The 15,415-nt window shown below is 37.0% G+C and overlaps 1 protein-coding gene across 1 annotated transcript; it reads left to right on the top strand.

Moving 5' to 3' along the window:
* The first annotated feature begins 5,430 nt into the window (after positions 1-5,430).
* Positions 5,431-14,974, top strand: LOC127413137 (solute carrier family 25 member 43). Its single transcript, XM_051650023.1, has 5 exons — positions 5,431-5,822; positions 8,511-8,752; positions 8,903-9,075; positions 13,442-13,576; positions 13,975-14,974. The coding sequence occupies exons 1-5, from the start codon at positions 5,551-5,553 to the stop codon at positions 14,188-14,190; spliced, it is 1,038 nt and encodes a 345-aa protein (XP_051505983.1). The 5' UTR covers positions 5,431-5,550; the 3' UTR covers positions 14,191-14,974.
* Positions 14,975-15,415: the final 441 nt, after the last annotated feature.

The following is a 15,415-nucleotide window of genomic DNA, read 5'->3' as shown; positions in this document are numbered from 1 at the left end:
TGTACATACATACATACACACACACACACATATATATATATATATATATATATATATATATATATATATATATATATATACATAGGGTTGAGAGGGTTACTTTTGAAATGTATTACACTACAGATTACAGAATACATGCTGTAAAATATAATTTGTAACATATTCCTTTAGATTACTCAAGGTCAGTAACGTATTCTAAATACTTTGGATTACTTCTTCAGCACTGGTAGATTTTTTTTCACTTGTTTTGACTATAAAAACTCTGCCAGTACAGTAAGACAAAATACAAATGTTAAAAAGCGGAGTGGTGGTGGCATAGTGGACTAAAGCACTGAACTGGTAAGCTAAAAGGTTGTTGGTTCAATTCCCACAGCCACCACCATTGTGTCCTTGAGCAAGGCACTTAAATCCAGGTTGCTCCAGGGGGATTGTCCCTGTAATAAAGGCACTGTAAGTCGCTTTGGATAAAAGTGTCTGCTAAATGTAAAAATACATTCTCTGAAAAACCTAAATATCTTATGCAGTGTTGTTTCTAAAACAAGATATATCAAATTCAGGAAAACAATACAAAAATTATTATCAAGAATATGATTTTTGCCCTATTATCAATCTTACTAGAAAAAAAACAAATTATAATCCAACGTGAATTTTCTTGATAAAAAAATATGATTGTGCCTGGTAAAATGTGCATGTAAAATGGCTAGAAATAGCATTTTAGCTTAGCGTAAAGCTGACAGTTTACACAAGGTTTATTTCTATTTCTTGTGCTCCAACCTTACTTCAAACTTACTTCTCTGTCTGCTCGTATGAATGTAACACAACATAAGAAAGTGTTTCACCGCTGTTCAAATGCACTTTGGATCGCATCATTTATATGTATAAATGTTTTCCATCTGAAAGGACTAAATATTAAATGAAATAAATAACAATAAAATGCAAAGTAATCTCTTCAGTAATCAAAATACTTTTTGAATGTAACTGTATTCTAATTACCAATGATTTAAATTGTAACTGTAGTGGAATACAGATACTTATATTTTGTATTTTAAATACGTAATCCCGTTACATGTATTCTGTTACTCCCCAACCCTGCCTGTATATACAGGTGCATCTCAATAAATTAGAATGTCGTGGAAAAGTTCATTTATTTCAGTAATTCAACTCAAATTGTGAAACTCGTGTATTAAATAAATTCAATGCACACAGACTGAAGTAGTTTAAGTCTTTGGTTCTTTTAATTGTGATGATTTTGGCTCACATTTAACAAAAACCCACCAATTCACTATCTCAGAAAATTAGAATACATCATAAGACCAATAAAAAAAACATTTTTAGTGAATTGTTGGCCTTCTGGAAAGTATGTTCATTTACTGTATATGTACTCAATACTTGGTAGGGGCTCCTTTTGCTTTAATTACTGCCTCAATTCGGCGTGGCATGGAGGTGATCAGTTTGTGGCACTGCTGAGGTGGTATGGAAGCCCAGGTTTCTTTGACAGTGGCCTTCAGCTCATCTGCATTTTTTGGTCTCTTGTTTCTCATTTTCCTCTTGACAATACCCCATAGATTCTCTATGGGGTTCAGGTCTGGTGAGTTTGCTGGCCAGTCAAGCACACCAACACCATGGTCATTTAACCAACTTTTGGTGCTTTTGGCAGTGTGGGCAGGTGCCAAATCCTGCTGGAAAATGAAATCAGCATCTTTAAAAAGCTGGTCAGCAGAAGGAAGCATGAAGTGCTCCAAAATTTCTTGGTAAATGGGTGCAGTGACTTTGGTTTTCAAAAAACACAATGGACCAACACCAGCAGATGACATTGCACCCCAAATCATCACAGACTGTGGAAACTTAACACTGGACTTCAAGCAACTTGGGCTATGAGCTTCTCCACCCTTCCTCCAGACTCTAGGACCTTGGTTTCCAAATGAAATACAAAACTTGCTCTCATCTGAAAAGAGGACTTTGGACCACTGGGCAACAGTCCAGTTCTTCTTCTCCTTAGCCCAGGTAAGACGCCTCTGACGTTGTCTGTGGTTCAGGAGTGGCTTAACAAGAGGAATACAACAACTGTAGCCAAATTCCTTGACATGTCTGTGTGTGGTGGCTCTTAATGCCTTGACCCCAGCCTCAGTCCATTCCTTGTGAAGTTCACCCAAATTCTTGAATCAATTGTGCTTGACAATTCTCATAAGGCTGTGGTTCTCTCGGTTGGTTGTGCATCTTTTTCTTCCACACTTTTTCCATCCACTCAACTTTCTGTTAACATGCTTGGATACAGCACTCTGTGAACAGCCAGTTTCTTTGGCAATGAATGTTTGAGGCTTACCCTCCTTGTGAAGGGTGTCAATGATTGTCTTCTGGACAACTGTCAGATCAGCAGTCTTCCCCATGATTGTGTAGCCTAGTGAACCAAACTGAGAGACTATATTGAAGGCTCAGGAAACCTTTGCAGGTGTTTTGAGTTGATTAGCTGATTGGCATGTCACCATATTCTAATTTTTTGAGATAGTGAATTGGTGGGTTTTTGTTAAATGTGAGCCAAAATCATCACAATTAAAAGAACCAAAGACTTAAACTACTTCAGTCTGTGTGCACTGAATTTATTTAATACACGAGTTTCACAATTTGAGTTGAATTACTGAAATAAATGAACTTTTCCACGACATTCTAATTTATCTACATGTAACGGGATTACGTATTTAAAATACAAAATATAAGTATCTGTATTCCACTACAGTTACAATTTAAATCATTGGTAATTAGAATACAGTTACATTCAAAAAGTATTTTGATTACTGAAGAGATTACTTTGCATTTTATTGTTATTTATTTCATTTAATATTTAGTCCTTTCAGATGGAAAACATTTATACATATAAATGATGTGATCCAAAGTGCATTTGAACAGCGGTGAAACACTTTCTTATGTTGTGTTACATTCATACGAGCAGACAGAGAAGTAAGTTTGAAGTAAGTTTGGAGCACAAGAAATAGAAATAAACCTTGTGTAAACTGTCAGCTTTACGCTAAGCTAAAATGCTATTTCTAGCCATTTTACATGCACATTTTACCAGGCACAATCATATTTTTTTATCAAGAAAATTCACGTTGGATTATAATTTGTTTTTTTTCTAGTAAGATTGATAATAGGGCAAAAATCATATTCTTGATAATAATTTTTGTATTGTTTTCCTGAATTTGATATATCTTGTTTTAGAAACAACACTGCATAAGATATTTAGGTTTTTCAGAGAATGTATTTTTACATTTAGCAGACACTTTTATCCAAAGCGACTTACAGTGCCCTTATTACAGGGACAATCCCCCTGGAGCAACCTGGATTTAAGTGCCTTGCTCAAGGACACAATGGTGGTGGCTGTGGGAATTGAACCAACAACCTTTTAGCTTACCAGTTCAGTGCTTTAGTCCACTATGCCACCACCACTCCGCTTTTTAACATTTGTATTTTGTCTTACTGTACTGGCAGAGTTTTTATAGTCAAAACAAGTGAAAAAAAATCTACCAGTGCTGAAGAAGTAATCCAAAGTATTTAGAATACGTTACTGACCTTGAGTAATCTAAAGGAATATGTTACAAATTATATTTTACAGCATGTATTCTGTAATCTGTAGTGTAATACATTTCAAAAGTAACCCTCTCAACCCTATGTGTATATATATATATATATATATATATATATATATATATATATATATATATATATGTGTGTGTGTATGTATGTATGTACAAAGTGCCTATTATTGTAAAAAAAAAAAAATATATATATATATATATATATATATATATATATATATATATATATATCTTTTTTTTTTTTTTTTACAATTATACAAAAAAAATAGAGAGACAGGGATAATATGAATGTCACAAGAAATTCATCTTAAATTAAATTTAATAGAATATGATAGAGATCAAATAGTCCTGTATTCTTTCTCAGCTCCAGTGTTATTTAAAATTTAATAGTATGGTCACATCATAGTGCAAATGCGGTTTCCTCTGACCACTTTATTAATGTGGAATATTTTATAAATAATGAAGTAAAAATATACAAAGTTCAAATTTCCATCACAGAAAAGGAAAGCATCTACCTCACTTTAACATTCTTCATAAAGAAAATTTATTTATTTAATACACGAGTTTCACAATTTGAGTTGAATTACTGAAATAAATGAACTTTTCCACGACATTCTAATTTATTGAGATGCACCTGTATGTAGTATATATAAAGAGCCAGCATGATTTCATGTTTTTTATTTTGGACCAAGACTGACATCTTTTGTTCAGAACAGGTGTTATGGGTTCTTAAAAAAAATCCATCAAATTTAACTGAGTAATCTTTAATAAAATAAATATTTTAAGTTTTGTTAATTTAGTTAAACATTACACCATTCAATTTGATGGAATTTTGTTATGAAATGGTAATGCGTAAATCTTAAAATAGGCAAAAATATATTTGAGTGTATTTCTTTTTACATTCAAATATCATTAGAGTGCAAATCATAGAGACAAATTGTTTTTGGGATCTCTTTTACGAGTGATTATGCTCATAATTCTATTCTGACTAATCACATTTTAAGTGAATGGGGGCAATAATCACTGATATATAAATAGAACTGCCACTCACTGGATGTTTTTTGTTTTTGGCACCATTCTGAGTAAACTAGAGACTGTTGTGTGTGAAAATCTCAGGAGATCAGCAGTAACAGAAATACTCAAACCAGCCCGTCTGCAATCATGCCACAGTCGAAATCACTGAGATCACTTTTTTCCCCCTTCTGATGTTTGAACATTAACTGAAGCTCCTGATTCTGAATAATATAACAGTGGCAATTACTTAGACTTATATTTAACTATGTTGGTTTTGACACCCAGATAAGGGTGTCTCTTCAACTTTGGGCACTTTTGGCCCTGGAGACCTTTAGAAAATAAACTCTTCTTAAACTTTAACTCTTCTTTTCACTCTCTCACTAGTTTATTAAATTTGTACACTAATAATGTCCAGCACTGTATGTATATAATGAGGGACAGTTTTAATTTGTGTAAACATTGATGTAAATCATTTTCACACAATGTATATAGTAGCGTTTTATGATTATTTCTATCTTTGTTTTTCGATTATAATAGGTAAAAAAAAAATTAAATTGATATTTTTATGATGGATTTTTTATTATTATTTTAATAATAAAGACTAGGTCTGAAACAAGGCTAAAACAATAGAATCTATCCTCATAAAAAAGAAAGTAAACTAAATCTGATGGAGGCGACTGGAGACAAACCAGATGGCTTATAGTGATTCTTTCCATCTATAGGTTTTGACAGCTACTTTACTTTTGCATGCAACCAAACAAGCGCTTGTACCAACCACACCCCGCCTTCACAAAAACACCCACCAATCTAACTAGCCATTGGACGACTGCAGCTGGATGGCTGGATAGGATGAACAAAACCCGTTAGTGAGGTTTTTTTGAAAATACGTTTCTTATTTACAAAGCGTCACTGAACAGGAAGCTGAAGAAGCGAAAACCCATGAACTATGGCCATAGTCAAGAAGGATGACAGATTGACAAATTCTCAAAGTTTACTATGCGTCGGCTTTTCCGGAATTTTTAGCAAAACTGCAACTTCGCCGCTGGAGGTCGTAAAGATTTTGAGTCAGATAGGAACATTTCACTGTAAACGCGGTTTCCTGCACAGCTTTGTTTACATATATCAGAATGAGGGACTTCGAGCATTTTGGAAGGGTAATATGGTTTCCTGTCTACGGTTGTTCCCCTATAGTGCCATACATTTAGCAACGTACAAAAAGTGAGTATTAACGTTATATATATATATATATATATATAATTCAATGTTCAGTAATAGGCACTTTGTAATCAAAGTATACCAAATTTACAGATTACACTGTGCCGTTGTTTTGTTATTTTTAAGCTGATATCAAACATTTCGATCAGATGGGATGTAAACAATGACAACAACCGGAAGCTGACGTGTTAGCTTGATAGCGTTTGAAAGACGAGTGAAAAGAATTGCATAATAAATTAATGCTACACTCGCAAGTGCGGACTCATATCAATGTGTTTATGAAATTACATTGATGTGCCATGTAGTTTGTAATATATATATATATATTTGGAATGCAAATCACCAAAAACAAAAGAAGAAGAATGTGGAAGTGAAAGTGGAGATTTATAGTAAAAGAATAACTTATATATATTATTCCCAAATGATACATTAGCTTAGCATTTATTAATGCAGCTGATGTTTACTCTAGTTCATTATTACGTAACACATCACGCATTAATCTCCTGACCAATCATGTAGCTCAGAAATCTGCGCATTGGAGTGGTGTCATCCTGAACCTGGGCAGACTTCAATAGGCTTGGGCTTTATTCTATGAAGTCATAAAACGAGTAGTGTTTTCAAGCATATGAATTTAGTACCGCTTATCAACAGGGGCTCTCAGCTCAGCCTGTCCATAAACGAAAGTACTTCATTATGATACTCGTCACGTGTGTTTTCACACGCTGCAGGCCAGCAGTTTAAAAAAGACTCGTACATAGTGTTCCAGTATTCCAAGAAAAAGAGGGTGGTCTGTTTTGAACACAGTGATACTGATACAGAATGATACTTGGAACAGAATACAGGATGTGTACCTCTCTAAAGCAAGCTTATGTTGTTGGTAACACTACAATAAGGTTCCATTCATTAACATAATTTAATGCATTAAAGTGATAGTTCACCCAAAAATAAAAATTCTCTCATCATTTACTTCTGCTCATGCCATCCCAGATGTGTATGACTTTCTTTTTTCTGCTGAACACAAGTAAAGAGAATATCTCAGCTGTGTAGGTCCATACAATGCAAGTGAATGGTGGCCAGAACTTTGAAGTTCAAAAAGCACATAAAGGCAGCATAAAAGTAATCCACACAACTCCATTGGTTTAATAAATAGCTGTGTCCCAAACAGCACACTTTACACTTATAAAATATACTCTGCACTCAGCCATGGAGTGTATTAATTTTCAAGTGTAGTATCGTCCCAAATGGAACACTTAGCTTTTTATTTTTTTTTACTACACGGAAGCATTTGCCGTTTAACAGCTGACGGAAGTGATGTTTCAAGCAAACGTGATGTGTTGCTGCTAGCTTTAGCACATTAGCCAACCTCGGTTGAACACTTGTATCTTAAACAATGTTCATATTCACACAGCTTGGGGTGATGGTAAAGCATGCAGCTCACATTTGTAAGGTGCTGTTTTTACTGAAGTTTTGCTTGTTGTCAGTTGCTACATTCTCCATTATTTACAATTGTTTTGTCAGACCAACATCACAGCCAGGTAACTTTGCCCCTTCTGCTATTTATGGCAAGCCACGTGCACTGAGTGCATGAAGTGTCCAACATTCCACACTCCGTTTTGAAGGTTAAAGAAGTGCATCATCCAGGTACTTATTATAAACTTCTTTTTGCTGCATGTTAACATACCCCAAAGTACTTACACTACTTACGCTACAAAATGGTGTGGAATAGTGCAGAAATGTGCGGTTTGGGACGCACCTCATGTCTTCAGAAGCGAGATGATAGGTGAAACAGATAAATATTTAAGTCCTTTACTATGAATTCTTCTCCCTGCCCAGTAGGTAGTAGGTAGAATGCAAATCATCAAAAACAAAAGAAGAAGAATGTGGAAGTGAAAGTGGAGATTTCTAGTAAAAAATAAGTTATATATTGATCCGTTTCTCATGTACACCTTTATGTCTTTTTTTTTTTTTTTTTGTGCTTTTTGGACCTTCAAAGTTCTGGCCACCATTCACTTGCATTGTATGGACCTACAGAGCTGAAATATTCTTCTAAAAATCTTAATTTGTGTTCAGCAGAAGAAAGTAAGTCATACACATCTGGTATGGCATGAGGGAGAGTATATGATGAGAGAATCTTCATTTGTGGGTGAACTATCCCTTTAAGTATCATGAACTAACAATGAACAATATATGTTTTACAGCCTTTATTAATCTTTGTTAATGTTTGTTCATTGTGCATTAACTAATGTTAACATACAACTTTTGATTTTAAAAATGTATTACTGTATGTTGAAATGAACATTAACCAAGATTAATTAATGCTGTAAAAGTATTTTTCATTGTTAGTTCATGTTAACTAATGTTTACAAATGGAACCTTATTGTAAAGTGTTACCATGTTGTATGTAAATAAATCAGATATATGCTTTAATATTAACAACCCAAAAGCAATAGAATCATCCTACTACAACAGAATTACTACTTTCTAAACATATATTTATTTTTAGTTGTTTAGGTATTGCCTTCTTTTTCGAATCACGTTTAAGCATAAGCCTTTAGATCATGAGAAACTGTACTGTACCTTTGACTGGTACTTTATGCATGTCACATGAATGTATAGTACACTAAAGGTATTGACGTAATGATGTTCCATCTGCATTGCAAAATCATAACTATTTCACTCCATCTTTGGCAGGTTTGTCCACCTACACATTGATGAACTTGGTGATATCTCACAATGGAGGGCCATAGTGGCAGGTGGGCTTGCAGGGATATCTGCCGCTTTAGCAACATATCCATTGGAGGTGGTTGAAACCAGGCTTATTGCTAAGAACTGCAGACAATCAACTTACAGAGGGCTTCTGCATACTTTTTCCAGCATCTACAGAAATGAAGGACTTCAAGCTCTCTACAGGGGCTTTTCCCTCACAATATTAGGTATGTATCATCTTAGACACATCAAAGAATATTTGCAATTGAGCTCATAACAATATTTAATACTAAACAGGTTTCAACATCTAAAAATTGTTCAAAGCTTAGCTCATAACCTGGTTAAGTAATTGCAGTAATTGCATTACTGTGAAACAGGCGCTGTTCCCTTCTCAGTCGGCTGCTATGCGGTGTATGTCAACTTGGATAAGCTGTGGCAGGAGCGACACGTTCGCTTCACGTCTTTTCAGAATTTCATCAATGGCTGTCTTGCTGCAGGAGTTGCTCAGACTCTCTCCTTCCCCTTTGAAACTGTTAAAAGGAAGATGCAGGTAAGGGAGAACCTTTGAGACGTACTGCTGTAGTGCTATGTCTCACCACGAGGGGGCAAAATAGTATTATCACAGACCTCCTGAAATATGTACCTAATGACCTGTGTTCCTTGTTGTGCTACCAAACATTTATATTGTGGTGGAACATTTAAAATATTAAAAATAAAATAAAATGAATAAAAAAATATTTTTGCACAGAACAATGCAGAACACTATTATTAAAGGGCAAAAGGCCCTGCAGCAGCTGAAATGTAGATAGTGTCCAGTATCCCCTATGTCAAAGATAAATGGTCTAAAGTTAGCTGACCTCACACACCTATAGGACCTGGTGGTTCCTATATGTTAGAATCAGATTGAGCTTTATTGCCAAGTATGCTTACACATGGGGCCTGGGTAACTCAACAAGTAAAGACGCTGACTACAAGTTCGAATCCAGGGCGTGCTGAGTGACTCCAGTCAGGCTTCCTAAGCAACCAGTTGGCCCGGTTGCTAGGGTGGGTAGAGTCACGTTGGGTTAACCTCCTCGTGGTCGCTATAATGTGGTTCTCGCTCTCGGTGGGGCGCGTAGTGAGTTGTGCGTGGATGCCACGGAGAATAGCGTGAAGCCTGCGCTACGTCTCCGCGGTAATGCACTCAACAAGCCACGTGATAAGATGCGCGGATTGACAGTCTCAGACGTGGAGGAAACTGAGATTTGTCCTCTGCCACCTGGATTGAGGCGAGTCACTACGCCACCATGAGGACTAAGAGCGCATTGGGAATTGGGCATTCCAAACTGGGGAAAAAAGGGGAGAAAATCAAAAAGTATGCTTACACATTCAAGGAATTTGTCTTGGTGACAGAAGCTTCCAGTGCACAAACAATATAACAACAAGAATAAAATAGAATAAAAATAGAATAGAAAATATAAGTATATATAGAAATACACAATAAGAAAATATAAAAACGATTATATTATAAAATATATATATACATATGTGTGTACAAATACAAATCTGATATATACAGATAGTGCAGGGAATGTAATGGCAGAAGAGGTAGGATATGTTTAATATATATAATATGATAAATATAAATAGACTAAGCTGTGTATTGCACAATGGGGCACTTTTAAATTTTCATGGGATGGATAGCCTAAGGGAAAAAGCTGTTGTGCCTGACGGTTCTGGTGCTCAGTGCTCTGTAGCGCCGGCCAGAAGGCAACAGTTCAAAGAGGTAGTGGGTTGGGTGAGTGGGGTCCAGAGAGATTTTTCCAGCTCTTTTACTCACTCTGGAAGTGTACAGTTCTTGAAGGGAGGGCAGGGGGCAACGAATAATCTGCTCAGCAGTCCGAACTGTCCTTTTTATTCTTCTGATGTTCGATTTGGTAGTTGAACCAAACCAGACAGTTATTGAAGTGCAGGGGACAGACTCAATGACTGCTGGTTAGAACTGTATCAGCAGTGCCTGTGGCAGGTTGAACTTCCTCAGCTGGCAAAACAAGTACAACCTCTGCTGGTCCTTAGTCAATATGGGTCTCCCACTTCAGGTCCTGTGAGATGGTAGAGCCCAGGAACCTGAATGACTCCACAACTGCAACAGTGCTGTTCAGAATGGTGAGCGGGGTCAATGTTGGGGTGTTTCTCCTAAAGTCCACTATCATCTCCACTGTTTGGGCATCTCCAGGTTGTTTTGACTGCACCAGACAGTCAGCTGTTCAACCTCCCTTCTGTATGCAGACTCATCATCATCCTGGATGAGGCCGATGACAGAAGTGTCATCTGCAAACTCCAGGAGCTTGACAGAGGAGTCCTTGGCGCTGCAGACATTGTACAGGGAGAAGAGTAGTGGGGAGAGCACTTATCCCTGGGAGGCACCAGTGCTGATCGTACAGGTGCTGGAAGTGAATTTCCTCATTCTCACTAACTGCTGCCTATCTGTCAGAAGGCTGGTGATCCACTGACATATGGTGGTGGGAACAGAGAGTTGGTTTAATTTAGTCCAGAAAATAGCTGGGATGATGGTGTTGAAAGCCGAAATGAAGTCCACAAAAAGGATCCTTGCATATGTCCATGGTCTGTCCAGATGTTGCAGGATATGATGCAATCCCATGTTGACTGCATCATCCACAGACCTGTTTGTTCGATAAGCAAATTGAAGGGGATCCAGAAAGGGTCCAGTGATGTCCTTCAGGTGATATTAAGTAATTAAGTAATTACTTAAATATTCAGGTGATATTAAGTAATGTTTTTTATTATTATTTTTTGGAAATTATTTTTTATTTTATATTGTTTTGAAATTGTTTAGGACTGTTTTGGTTTGTGAACAGCGCTTGGTCTGTGGTCTGTGCAAGTTTCTCTTGTAAACAATGACGCGCTTCCTGCCTTCTCCTCCACGTGACGCGTGACCTTACCAACGAGCTTACGTCATCCCTCTCATGAGCGCAGAGAGATGTACGGAAGTGAACATTTGTAGATAAAAAGTATATAAGTATTGTTTTGTTTCTAAAAAATAATAAATCGTTTGGGTTCACAAGAACTGTATTTGTCGACTGGAGTCATGTGGATTATTTTGATGCACCCTAAATATGCATTTTGGACTGTCAAAACAATGGAGTACATTCACTTGCATTGTTTAAAGGAGGAGGCCTGAAATGAAATCCTAAAACTCTTAAATTCTGTTTTGATGAAGAAAGAAACTCAGATACATCTTGGATGGCCTGAGGGTGAGTAAATTATCAGCAATTTTTCATTTTTGGGTGAAACTATTCCTTTAAGTGCAGGTTGAGTAGCAGGAGGGGGGAACAGGATGGTTGCAGGAGGTGTTGATGTTTGTGTGAAGTGAAGGTCAGAGTGGGTGTGGGCTGTGAGACTGAACTTTTCAAATCTACAGTAAAACAAATGCAGGTCGTCAGCCAGTTGTTGATTCCCTACAGTGTTGGGGGATGGTGTCTTGTAGTTGGTAATGTCTTTCAGGCCACTCCACACTGATGCAGGGTTGTTTGCTGAAAATGTGTTTTTCAGCTTCTCAGAGAAGCTTCTTTTAGTCACTCTAATCTCTTTTGTCAGTGTGTTTCTGGCCAGATTGTAACATATTTTATCCCCACTTCTGTAAGCATCCTCTTTGGCCTGACAAAGCTGCCTGAGTTTTGCTGTAAACCATGGTTTGTCATTGTTGAATGTTAAATAAGTCCAAGTAGGAATGCACATATCCTCACAGAAACTGATATATGATGTCACAGCTCGTCCAGATTGGTGTCTGCAGCTACAAAAATACTCCAATAAGTGCAGTCAAAGCAGGCTTGTAGTTCCAGCTATGCTTCATTGGTCCATCCCTTTACAGTCCTTTCTACAGGTTTAGCTGATTTAAGATTCTGCCTGTAGGTTGGAAGAAGATGAACCAGACAGTGATCAGAGAGTCCCAAAGCTGCTCGAGGGACAGAACGATATGCATCCTTTAATGTTGTGTAGCAGTGATCCAGTATATTTCTGTCTCTGGTGGGGAATGTAATGTGCTGTCTGTATTTTGGCAGTTCACAGGTGAGGATGGCATGTTAAAATCGGCAAGAATAGTAATAAGTGAGTCCGGGTATTGCTGTTCCATGTCTGTGATCTGATCAGCCAGCTGTTGCAGCCCTGCGCTCACACACGCTTGCGAAGAAACACTCACCAGAATAAACGAGGAAAACTCCTGCGGTGAGTAGAAGGGCTTACAGTTGATAAAGAGCGCTTCCAAATTAGGACAGCACATCTTCTTTAACGTTGCTACATCTGTACACCAACTTTCATTGATGTAAAAGCATGTTCAACCGCCTCTCGTTTTCCCCATTAACTCCGCAATGCGAACCGCTCTGAACAGCTGAAAGCCCTGCAGATGTAATGTGCTGTCCTGAATGGCTTCACCCAGCCAGGTTTCTGTGAAGTACAAGGCAGAAGAGTTTGAAAAGTCCTTGTTTGTACAGGTGAGGAGATGTAGTTCATCCATTTTGTTAGGAAGAGAGTGGAGATTCAATAAATGAATACTCGGCAGCACTGTTCGAAAGCCGCGCTGATCGAGCTTGACCAGCATGCCGGCTCACTTCTCTCACTTGCGTCTCATAGTGTGCTTGAACAACACAGCTGCGCCTCTGACTAAAATAACCAGCAAAACGTCAGAATAGTCAAAAACCGAATGTTCAGCAGTTCATCCCTGGTAAAACTGTTTGGAAAAAAATTACTAAATTACAGGACAAACAATCAAAAACAAAACAAAAAATTAATTGGAGAGCTCCACACCGAGGCTGCCATCCGTGGCGCCATCTTGTATCTTCATTAAACAACAATGTTAATCTTCTCTTGTGCAATTATTTCTTTATAATCAGGGAATATTTTTCCATTCATTAATCTAGGCCCAGAATCTTCTTCTGCCACATTGTGGAGGAGTTGATGTCCATTTTAATGGGATGATGGACTGTTTCAGACAGGTCATCAAGAACAAAGGTGTCATGGCTTTATGGAGTGGCCTTACAGCCAACATGGTGAAGGTGAGGTTTTTATGTGCTTATGTGATGACAGAGATAAAAATAACATCAGCACTCAATGTTTTCTGTGTAAATGTTCATACAAAGTTTTCATCTTCCATATTATATTAGCTGTGAAGGAGCTTTTCAGAAACATCTTTCTTGAATAAGCGTGCATCGCCATGAATAAGAAAACTGTGCATGGAGCAACTAGAACTTAATCAGCAGACTTGTATTAACATGCTCTATGAGTTTCTCAAACAATCTGTCTCTGAACAGCATGCTCAAGTCACAACATTTCATTTCACGTGTTTTAAATGGGTGTTCAAACACCTTAAGGAATAAGGTGAACTATCCCTTTAAAGAAAATATTGCATCTTCACTTCCTTGTTAATAACATTGTTTTTCTTTATACATTGCAGATTGTCCCATATTTTGGCCTGCTCTTCAGTTGCTTTGAGATGTGTAAGCAAGTCTGCCTTTATCGAAATGGCTATATTGTTTCTCCACTAAGCTACACACTTAAACCAGGGGTTGACCAAAGCATGGGCCCATATGAACTGGAAGAGTTTAAGCGCTACTTGAGAAACAGAAAATCCCATAGAGCACAAAGTACATCCATAGGAAACCGCTGGTAATGTGGAGTCCCCTAGACACTGTAATAAATGAAAGAGGAGTGAGTAGAAAAATGGTGCTCTCTAGTGTTTTGTGAGTATGTGCATTGATATGAGTGGGGGGTGGGAGTTTACTGCCTGATGTTGGAACTCATTCTGTGCATTTTTCACAGTGGTACACAGCGCCGTATATTTGGTTTTTTTTAATGAATATTGTACCTGTCATTGTATTTAACCTACGATCATGCCGTTTTAGGGATCCTGCATATACTGTATATAATTGAAGCACAACACACATTCTTCAGTTTATCAGATATATTAGATAAAGACCAGAGTTTAAGGCTCCTTTAAGGGAGTATTAAAGGTGCAGTTTCGTTTCAGTGTTATCATTTATTCCTTTTGCTTTACACTCCACTAAAATTGTGTTGTTGTTTTTTAAGAACTGTGGATATGTAAAGTCTTTATTCATTTAAATCACTTCTCAGGAAATATGTTGAACATCATTTCAACAGTATAGATCAATGCCTTTTTCAAACAAATCTTTAGTCTTTCACTGGCTTTAAGCTCTTTCTGTTATTTATTAGCCTGTGTTTTTAAGGTCATATTTTGATGCAATTTTAGCATTGGCATACTTGATGATTAATCACTGCAGTGTAATGTGATGTATTCTGCTGATCTGGATACTGTACATGGTAACCCAGTAAAAAATGCCTCTGATCGAGCTGTAAAAAGACAAGATCAGTTTAGTAAAAGTGCATTAGTGTGTTTTTCATTCAGAGGAATAAAAAAAAAAAAAAAAAAAAAATTGAATATTATAAGCAATAAAACTGTCTTGATTATTTTTTTTGTCAACTTGCTGTTATATGTGTTATAATTTTTATCTCTTGAATTATTATGGCTTATATACTTTAGAATTGCACTGGTAGGTGACAGTGTCATCTTTGTGTTGATGGTATTGATTTTGAATTGCATTGTGTAGTCACATAATCCCAAATAGATCACTCAATTTGTCACACAATCAAAAGTCATGTGAAGGACTTTACACTGGTATGCCAACCTTTTTCCTCTCACACACATGCCCTTTGGAGATCATTAACTAGAAGCAGGCAGTAAGCTAGCATGCTAAATCACCTTGGAGAACTGCTTCTTTGCTTAAATGGAAAAACTGGACAATCCTGATTCTCTTGCTATTTTGGACCGCCAGTATGTCACACCCCGTTCATAAAATTTGGTTTTAAGATTTTTTTAA

The sequence above is a fragment of the Myxocyprinus asiaticus genome, chromosome 22 (assembly GCF_019703515.2).
Source record: "Myxocyprinus asiaticus isolate MX2 ecotype Aquarium Trade chromosome 22, UBuf_Myxa_2, whole genome shotgun sequence".
NCBI lineage: Eukaryota > Metazoa > Chordata > Actinopteri > Cypriniformes > Catostomidae > Myxocyprinus > Myxocyprinus asiaticus.
The sequence above is the reverse complement of the archived record's forward strand: the minus strand, read 5'-3'. Positions and strand labels throughout refer to the sequence as shown.

Bases quoted from the DNA above. Each gene is read 5' to 3' on its own strand.
- LOC127413137 (XM_051650023.1), top strand. From the start codon at position 5,551: ATGGCCATAGTCAAGAAGGATGACAGATTGACAAATTCTCAAAGTTTA. The intron at 5,823-8,510 runs GTGAGTATTAAC...CATCTTTGGCAG, and splicing joins CATTTAGCAACGTACAAAAA to GTTTGTCCACCTACACATTG. The intron at 9,076-13,441 runs GTAAGGGAGAAC...TCATTAATCTAG, and splicing joins CTGTTAAAAGGAAGATGCAG to GCCCAGAATCTTCTTCTGCC.